This window comes from Rattus rattus, chromosome 18 (assembly GCF_011064425.1).
Source record: "Rattus rattus isolate New Zealand chromosome 18, Rrattus_CSIRO_v1, whole genome shotgun sequence".
Taxonomy (NCBI): Eukaryota; Metazoa; Chordata; class Mammalia; order Rodentia; family Muridae; genus Rattus; species Rattus rattus.
This window is the reverse complement of record NC_046171.1, coordinates 1,513,663-1,523,697: the sequence shown is the minus strand read 5'-3', so window position 1 is coordinate 1,523,697 and position 10,035 is coordinate 1,513,663. Positions and strand designations below refer to the sequence as shown.

Sequence of the window (10,035 nt, the reverse complement as noted above, 5' to 3'; positions counted from 1 at the left end):
AGGTCGAACAAGCCAAGGGTCACCAAGCTTGGGCAGGTGAGAAGGTGGGGTCTCGGAGCACAGGCACGTGCGCTGCCCTCTGTCCTCTGCAGCTGCCTGAGAGCCGAGGCAGTGGCACCTCCAGCTCCTGACAGCTACAGCGGCCCCGCCCCGCCCCGCCTCGCCCCGCCCCGCCCCGCACGCGGCCTTTTCCGTAGGAGGGCATTCGGCGGAGAGGCCCACCCCTTTAAGTCGCGCGCCCCGGAAGTGGTCACGCGGCGGCGCCGGGGCCGGAAGTAGACGCGGCCGGCGGCGGCGGGCGGCCGGCTAGGAGCTGCCGGGGGCCGGCGGCGAGGAGGCGCGGGCTCAGTGGGCCCCGCGCTGCCTCGGGTGCCCATGGGGGGCGAGGGGCCGGGCCGGTGACGCCGGACGCCCATGGACGCCCCTGAGGAGCCACAGCCACCGGTGGTCTACACCATGGAGAACAAGCCTATCGTCACCTGTAAGTGCGGCCGGGCGGGCGGGGGGCGCGGCCGGGCTGGGCAACTCCCACCTACGCTGACACAGCTGACCTCCGACCTTTCCGCGGGTGACCTCCGACCCGCTGTGCAGCCGACGCCGAGCTTTGGGTCCTGCCCTGGGCGGCCCGGAGCAGCTTGCTGTGTGCTCTCAGAGCTGCTAGGGATCGGGCCGGCCTTCCCTGTGGGTGCTGACCGCAGTCCGGTGAGCAGGCCCGGCTCTCCGCAGAGCACAGGTGCTCTTCCTCTAGTGACAATCAAGCCAGAGTGGAAGGTGGCCGGCCAAGCCACTTAGGAAGGAACCCAGCTCTGTCTGGTTTAATCTTCCTGTGCCTATAGGCACTTTCCAGAGCTGCTCCACCAGCGAGTTCCCGCTCGAACATCCCCTCTGCACTTGTTCCTTCTCCCACGGAATGCACACATACAAAGATTGTTTCTCTGCTAAGGAAACAATACTCATTTTAAAGCACAGTTCCAGAACTGAGTAGTTCTGCAAACTACGGACTCATGGCAAATGTGGACAAGCTGGTTGACATTTTGACAGCTTGCAGTGCTGTCTCTCAAAGTGCAGGTGTGATATTTGGCTGTTGGCAGTTCAGTCTGTGCTTGACCTTAAGAATTTACTTTTTCCTAAACAGGAAGCACTATTTGCAAAACCTGGCGCTAGGCCCCTGGGTTCCCAAGGTCTCCAGCTCACCCTGCTCTGTTCTCTCCTTTGAGCCCTTGGATAAATGGGCTCCTCCCAGTCCCTTCCTGAAACCTCCTAGACATTTCATATTTAAAGACTTACGACATCGCTTTATTGCTAGATCAACTTTCTCAGGGACATGGATGTGTCTCCCATAAAGTTGGGAGACTTGTGTAGTTGAGCGGTAGCCCCCACACCCCCACCCCAGAATGCTTGGTGACTGAAAGCCTTGCCAAACTTCACCTGCTACAGATGTGACAGAACTGGTCTGGAGGCTGCCCCACCCTGCCCAGGTGCTCCTTGATCCCCTCAGGGAAATTGCACCCAGTTCTTGTTTGGATTCAAAGTTCTTGAGAACTCTCCCCCAAGTACTATGCACAATAGGAATTCTGGATGAATTGCTATTCATACCCAGAGGGGCATCCACTTACTTGATTGCACTCTCCACCCTTAGCTTTGAACTTAGGCATTTTAACTTTCATAGGCATTTTTCTCGAGACCCTTCTGAAGGTAAAGCTCTGAGGCATGGGCTGTGGCTAAAGAGGACAGATTAATTACTCTGGTAGTTAGTGCTTGGAAATGTGTGCTACTTAGCGCCTTACCTTCCTACGTGAGGACAGCTGCACGGTGCCTTCCTGCAGGCCTGTTGGAGTTTGGGTGTTGGTGGGTGATCCCCATGGCTTTGGGTTAGCATCGTAAGAAAGTGTGCTGATGATGTCCCCAAGTTGGAGGGTACAACTTTTCACTGGACTTTCAGAAAACAAAGTCGTTCCAGACAAAAGTAAAAGCATTCTCTTTAAAATAAAAGGCTTGGTTTTTGGACACTCGGGAAATCTGACAGCATACACTCTATGGTATTTTTTATGTTTCTGGGGCTGCAGCTTTGGCAGGCACTCAGCCTGGTTCCACCTCATTCCTTCTTTATCTTGTTCTGTTTTAAAGGAGAAGCTAACAAACTGATATCCACCCGAAGGCCAGTTCACTCTTAACAACACGTCAATACTATATTATAGTGCTCTTAGTGTTTGCTCCCCAAACAGTCTGTTCCTTCTTATTAAAAAAAAATTGTACTTCAACACTCACCCAGCCAGTCTGTGTTCACTTCAAAAAGCAGAGCTCAGGTTTATCCGTGTGTGTGTGTGTGTGTGTGTGTGTGTGTGTGTGTGTGTGTGTGTGTGTGTGTGTGTGTGTGTGTGCAGACTCTTGCACCTGTGGAGAACCGAGATGTCTCAGGAGTTGGTCCACCTGAGCTGTCTACCTGGGTTTTCTACTGTCTTCATACAGTGTCTCTCCCTGGAACCTGGGCTTCACCAGTTAGGCCAGTCCAACTGGCTAGTAAGCTCTAGAAATAATACCTGTATCTACCTCCCCATTGCTGGGGTTACAAGCACATCACCATGGCATACTTGTCACATGGGTTCTAGGGACCAATAAATGTTTCCCAGGCAAGCATTTTATGAGTTGTCTTATCCTCCCAGCTTCATCTTTTCCTTTGGACAGTGACTGGTGCTAGATTCGGGGCAGGAGAAGAGCAGAAGGTTCTCAAAGGTTGGGGGAGACAGAATCGATTGTTACTCGAAATGTTCCTGATTTATTTTAATAATGTTTTGAGGCCGCATAGAAGTTTTAGTAGGTTTTAATCGTAATTGGAAGATTCTTAACATCCTGCCTTGTGGGCTCTGGTGGCGAGAGACTACCTCTGCAGAGAGGATCTCTGTGGTACAGGGCAGTTGGGGAAGCCCGCTGCAGTGGCTTGGATGATGAATCATCTAGTCAGAATAATATGATGCTTACCATAAAATTTATTAATCATGAGAAATGCTCAGCGATACTGAAAACCAGCCGGTCCATTTGTTTACACTTTAGGTTTTGGCTTCCTTTCCCTCTCCCCTTCAAGACCAGGTTTCTTTGTTTTAGAAAAAAAGAGGACACGTTCCTGTTGCTGTGTGCTCATTCAGTGGACAGTTGATGTAGTCCTCTAGTCTAGCTTTCCTCTGTGACTAGCACACATGGTCACCTTGGAACGATGAAACATCTAATAGATAATGCCCTCTCCAGATGATTGACGGTCATTAGGGACAGATCTAGTGCTATAAATTTTGAAAGGAGAAAGAAGACAGCAGAAACAAGCTGATGTGCATGCAGAGTTTTGTACCTGGTTGGAGTTGATCTTTCCCTTATAGGTGAGAGTTTATAGATTTGAATTTCCTACCCAGTCTGAAAGTACAAAAATAAGTGAAGTGTGTTTTCTTAGAATTAGTAAAGGTAGCAGCCAGTGACCAAGCAGTGGGAGGAGCCTGAAGAGGTCTGCAGGCAAACCAAGCAGGAAGAGGGCATCAGTACTGACCTGCTGGGCCTCCACAGTGGTGGGGATGGAACCCAGGCTCTCCCATTCCCCAGCAAGGGCTCAGCCGTGGAGCTGTATATTCAGCTCTGTTGGGACCTTTTCTCACTACAATGCTCAGTCTAGTCTTGAATTTGGGATTCTTTTGCCTAAGCCTTTCAAATAGCTGAGATTACAGGACTGCTACAGCAAGCCTGGCTCTCTGTATGTGTGCCGTTTCTGCCCCCGCTGGTTAGGCGTGCTTGTGTCTTCGGGCCATTCCGGCATTTCCTTCTTGAGGGACTTCAGCTGTGAAGCGGACAGTTAGGTTAGAGAACAGAGTACATGCTAAAGAAGCTAAGGAGAGCCTAAACCTTGTGTGGCCTCAGTGCCTTGAATGTCACAGTTAGTTAAGGCCCCTGGTTATTGCATTTAGTAAGCCCTTCAGTCTGTCCCCTCAGTCACAGCAGGGCTGTTGTGCTAGGAGAGATCTTTGCTGGCATACAGTGAGGTCACATGGATGACATGGCTTAGTGTGACTGTGGAGTCTCATGAGGTATCACAGACTGATCTCCAACAGCTTTGCTCTCACTTGCTGACCTCTGTGCTCACCTGCAGGTGAGGAGGAGAGAAGCTTGAGGCTGAAGCATCTTTCTGGGTCTCTTTCCTCCTAGTCTCCTCTGAGTGTTTCCTGTCCCGCCTTTTCTTGCCTATTGTACTCTAACTGCACCATCTGTGTCTGCTCCCAACACACGCTGTCAGACTACTTATGGTACTTGAGTATTGGATTTTAAGTTACAGGTTGATGACTTTGACTCCTCTGGCCCCCTTATGTCTGATCCAGTCACCTTTCCCACCTTTATGGTGACCCCACATCACAGGCCTTTCTGTCTGTCTGTGGGATTCCTGCAGTGTTCTCCAGAGAAGTCATAACACACACTCCTCAGCTTAGGCCCCTCCACTGGTTCACTTCCTTCTCAGAATAACTTTCCCAAGGCTGGGGATGGCTCAGTGGTGCATGTTCGCTTAGCATGTGCAAGGCCCTGAGCTTACCCTAGCACTGCTCAAACCAAAACAAACAGAATACCCTTCAAAAGCCTCCCGAACTAGCCTCTGACTCTGCCTGGAGCTGTCAAGCCTCTACTGCCCCTGGCCTAGTGGTCTCTGTCCTCTGCCTCTCTCTTCTCCCAACTTATTCAAAGGTCACTGAACCCTAGGCCTGCTCTGCCTCCCACACCCCACTTATGTTTGGGATCCCACTAACTTCACCCATTTTTCTTGGCTCAAAGCTCCTAACATAAATATTTATTTTTGTCTTTGCTTACTGTTTCTCTTCACAAGAAATTCAGGCTAGAGTGTAAAGCTTCATGATGGGGGGGGGTGCATGACCTGTGGTTCCCTGCTGTGTTCTTGATCATCTGTGGTTCTCTGCTGTGTTCTTGATCATCTGTGGTTCTCTGCTGTGTTCTTGATCATCTGTGGTTCCCTGCTGTGTTCTTGATCATCTGTGGTTCCCTGCTGTGTTCTTGATCATCTGTGGCTCACTGCTGTGTTCTTGATCATCTGTGGTTCCCTGCTGTGTTCTTGATCATCTGTGGTTCACTGCTGTGTTCTTGATCATCTGTGGCTGTCTGCTGTGTTCTTGATCATCTGTGGCTGTCTGCTGTGTTCTTGATCATCTGTGGCTGTCTGCTGTGTTCTTGATCATCTGTGGCTCTCTGCTGTGTTCTTGATCATCTGTGGCTGTCTGCTGTGTTCTTGATCATCTGTGGCTCTGTGGCTCACTGCTGTGTTCTTGATCATCTGTGGCTCTCTGCTGTGTTCTTGATCATCTGTGGCTCTCTGCTGTGTTCTTGATCATCTGTGGCTCTCTGCTGTGTTCTTGATCATCTGTGGCTCTCTGCTGTGTTCTTGATCATCTGTGGCTCTCTGCTGTGTTCTTGATCATCTGTGGCTCTCTGCTGTGTTCTTGATCATCTGTGGCTCTCTGCTGTGTTCTTGATCATCTGTGGTTCTCTGCTGTGTTCTTGATCATCTGTGGCTGTCTGCTGTGTTCTTGATCATCTGTGGCTGTCTGCTGTGTTCTTGATCATCTGTGGCTGTCTGCTGTGTTCTTGATCATCTGTGGCTGTCTGCTGTGTTCTTGATCATCTGTGGCTGTCTGCTGTGTTCTTGATCATCTGTGGCTCTCTGCTGTGTTCTTGATCATCTGTGGCTCTCTGCTGTGTTCTTGATCATCTGTGGCTCTCTGCTGTGTTCTTGATCATCTGTGGTTCTCTGCTGTGTTCTTGATCATCTGTGGCTATCTGCTGTGTTCTTGATCATCTGTGGTTCTCTGCTGTATCATCTGTGATGCTGTGTTCTTGATCATCTGTGGCTCTCTGCTGTGTTCTTGATCATCTGTGGCTCTCTGCTGTGTTCTTGATCATCTGTGGTTCTCTGCTGTGTTCTTGATCATCTGTGGTTCTCTGCTGTGTTCTTGATCATCTGTGGTTCTCTGCTGTGTTCTTGGTCATCTGTGGTTCTCTGCTGTGTTCTTGATCATCTGTGGCTCACTGCTGTGTTCTTGGTCATCTGTGGTTCTCTGCTGTGTTCTTGGTCTGTGGTTCTCTGCTGTGTTCCTGATCATCTGTGGTTCTCTGCTGTGTTCCTGATCATCTGTGGTTCTCTGCCGTGTTCTTGATCATCTGTGGCTCTCTGCTGTGTTCTTGGCACCTTGAATAGCACTTGGCAAGTACTGGGTGCTGAGGCTGTTTGTGGAGTAGATTAAGTAAGTGAGCACACATTCTCTCGGGGAACATCCTGCTGACTGTCTCTTAGTGCTTCTATGAGGTAGAACCTCCTAATGCCATAGTGTTCTTTTAGTTCTGTACACTAAGTGCTGTGTGAATGCTTGGGGACTACCTGCTTTGTTCTAGGTAAACTGAACTTGTGCGTTCTGCTTGGACTTTTACCCAGGGGAATACATGTTTATCCAGTAAAGCAAACTAAGCAGTATGCTAGGGGGCATTTTGAGAGATCTTGGCAGCTGTGTTTAGCTACGTTTTCTTTACTACAAGTCAGAGCATATTTAACATCACAACCAAGCCAAGGCCTGCTGTCCTGGGCTGGGCCTTGTGCTGTGAGACCCACCTGGCACTAGAAGAGGCCTCAGAGATGCCATTGTAATTCCAGTATCCTGCAAGATCACAGCACACAGTCTCTGCGTTGGGTGTCTTAGATAGATACAGCACGTTGGTTCGTCCTCGGTCAGCAGTTTGTCCCACTGATGGCCAGACAGAGTGCCACTGTATGAGCAGTCTGTCCTTCATTTATCTGGTCAATAGTTGGTGGACGTTTGGGTTATTTCTACATTTAGCTCTTGTAATTCTGCCGCATGTTTTTGTGTGGACGTTTTTATTTCATAGAGGATTCTAGGAGAATGGCTGTGTCACATGGTGAGATTATGTTTAGCTTTTTAGGAAAGTGCCAACTCTTCCCAAAGTGGTTATACTGTTTAACATCCTTGGCAGTGTGCAGCTTCCCACATCCTCACTGACAGCCTGTTGTCTGCCTTTTTCATGGTACTGGAAGATTCCTCTGTCTTGTTTGTCCTGAGACAGTCTCACTCTTACTGTGTAGCCCAGGTTGGCCTATAACTAGAGATCTTCCTGACTCAGTCTCCAGATGACAAGTGCCCCACATGCAGCCCTTAGTGGAATGTTTATTGAAATGTTTTGTTTGTTTTAAGTTGTATTATTGAGTTGTAAAACTCAATTCTATTTTCCAGATAACAGTTGCATATTTGAAGGTATTTTCTCTTAAATGTCTTGTATTCCCCTACCGTCCCCCCCGTGTGTGTGTGTGTGTGTGTGTGTGTGTGTGTGTGAGAGAGAGAGAGAGAGAGAGAGAGAGAGAGAGAGAGAGAGAGATTATATATGTGCATGTGAAGTCGGTGTTGGGTGTCTTCTGTACCTTATCTTTTGAGAGAGGGTCTCTTATGGAACCTGGTACTCACTGATTGGCTACAATAGACCAACCGACAGATACGTTCAGCGGCTCTGCTCTGTCTGTTCCCTGCCACCCACTATCCTGCAGTGCTAGAATTACAGACACACCGCAACCAACCACAGCCACTTTTATCCGGCCCAGCCTTGCAAGGCAGGCCTTTATCCACTAAACCATCTCCGGCTCCTCTTTTCTTTGTTAGAACAAACCATGCTTACTTAGCACAGCGGTTCTCAACCTTCTTGATTCTGCAGTCCTTTAATACATTCCTCTTGTTGTGCTGTGACCCCCAACCATAAAAATATTTCACTGCTACTTCATAGCTGTAATTTTGCTACTGTTATGAATCGTGATGTAAATATCTGCTATGCAGGAGAGCTGATATGTAACCCCTGTGAAAAGGTCATTCAACTTGCAAAGGGGTCACAACCCCCAGATTGAGAAGCGCTGACTTAGCACATGGCAAAGAGAGCAGTGGTGGATGAGGAACAGCCTGTGAGGCATGAGCATCGAGTCCTTGCTCAATGAGAGTGGACTGCATTTCATGAGGCTGCAATTTCCTGGTGTGTAATTCCTGCATGTAAACAAGGGCAGTCTTGATTGGTTAGTGTTTGGTTAGGGTGAACTACCATGTATACAATCTCCCTCATGCAGCTGGAGCAGCTCTGTGGTATAGGGTTGCTTCTGATGTGTTTGGTGAACTGTTCTCTCGTCCTCGGTTTGGGTGGAATGGAGCCGGGGACCAGGCTTACATGGGGGCACATTGTCCCTCCCTTCTGACTTCTCATTCACGCCTTCCTTCACATTGCCACCCTCTGCCCCAGTAGAGCCATGAACCCAATCTTGGGGGTTTGGTTGGAAGTCTCTTCTTTAGTAGCCTCTTGGAGCTGAGCAAGGGGGCTGCATGCCTGGCCCTGTCTTAGCTGGCAGGAGTTCCTGGCAGGCCATGAAAAGAGAACCATACTTGGAACAGCTTTGGTAGAAGGTCTGCATTGTCTAGTCCAGAAGGCTTATGGGAAGTGGGGCTCCCAGTGCCAGGGGCTGAACATTGTCAGAGTGTCACATGGGTTAGAACTGTTGAACCCTGGAAGACATAAGCATGACAGGAGGTTAAAACACAGCAGTCCTGAGCAGCTCTGACTAGGGAAGGATGAAGACCACGGTGCATGTCTGTGTCTGGTTGGTGAGGAGCTTGGAGAGGAGGTGTATGTAGTTCTCAGGATCTAAGCATGCTGTGAAGGAAGTAAGGAAATAATGCAGTTGTTCAGTGGTACCCAGAAAGGAGGAGGACATGGCTGTCCCCAAGGGGTCAGAGCGTCCTAATGCTGGGACCTGTACAAGAAGGATGTGTAGCAGGGACTGAATTCAGGGGAGCAAGTTTCTGCTAGAGAAAGTACAGGTCTTCAGTTGATCACCACTTGGATGGTGCATTCTTCCATCTCCTGTGCTGTGTGGGAAATGGACTTTATCCTGCACAGATGAGCAGGGCCATAACAACTCTGGAGCCATTTACATCCACTAAAGTGGCCACTGAACCATGCCTTTGTGAATCTTTACAAGTGCCAGCCCCTAGCTAACCCAGGTCAGGATGAGAGTCTGGGCAGCGCTGCTGGAGATTGCTTTGGGATATTGCTGGGCATTTTACTCTTTGTCATGCTCTCTGGTTGGGTGTTTAAGACCATGTTGGCGGTGGCCCTACCTTAACCTCCTTGTTATGGTCACTCAAGACTCTTTAGGACTTACTCAGGGACTTAGGAGTCCCTTGGCTCTTTTTAGTCACTCATGACATCTGAGATGGGTCAGGGGTCTTACTGATTACATGGCTTCCCTTGAAAACAGTGAGGACCTTTCCTTCTTTGAAGAAGGTACGCTGGTCTGCACCCAGCCTCTGGGTCTCCGGTCCTCTCAGATCAAGATGACAATGACTTATCAGAGCTGTAACCCCTTTTATAGGGGTTGCAAAGACTGCTCAGTGGTTAAGAGACAACCCAGGACGAATGTTGGGCAGTTCACAGCTATCCATAACTACTATCTCTGGGAGCCTAACACTTGCTTCTGGATTCTGTAGGTGCATGCATGCGTGCACGCGCGCGTGCACACACACACACACACACACACACACACACGCATAAATTTTAAATAATAAATCTTAGAAGATGTGAATTTTTAAAAACATAGCCTCAAAAATTGTACTTAAAGCATTTAAAAAAAAAACCAAAAACTATGAGATAGTGAATTTTAACTAGCTGTATCTTTTTGAGACAGACTTTTGCTATGTGGCCCAGGCTGGCTTTAAACTCATGATCCTCCAACCTCTGTCTCTGAGTGCTGGGCTAACAATAGTTGTACACTACCATACCTGGCCTCCCATATATCCTAACTTTCAAAGTATTGTTTGAATTAGTATTCAAATAAAAGACTTTTATGTATTTTATGTATATTATTTGCCTGAGTATATGTCTATTTACTGCATGTGTGAAGTGTAGCACACATGCAGATATCAGGTCCCCGACAATTGGAGTCATAGAGGTTGTTAGCCT

The 10,035-nt window shown here is 48.7% G+C and overlaps 1 protein-coding gene across 1 annotated transcript in view; it reads left to right on the top strand.

The window, feature by feature from the left end:
- Positions 1-267: 267 nt before the first annotated feature.
- The window catches only part of Trappc10 (trafficking protein particle complex 10), a 57,017-nt gene continuing 47,249 nt past the window's right edge, over positions 268-10,035 (top strand). The window contains exon 1 of the mRNA XM_032888302.1: positions 268-481. Within this exon, the coding sequence (XP_032744193.1) occupies positions 415-481 (67 nt within the window). The 5' untranslated portion in view covers positions 268-414. The remainder of the gene's footprint in view (positions 482-10,035) is intronic.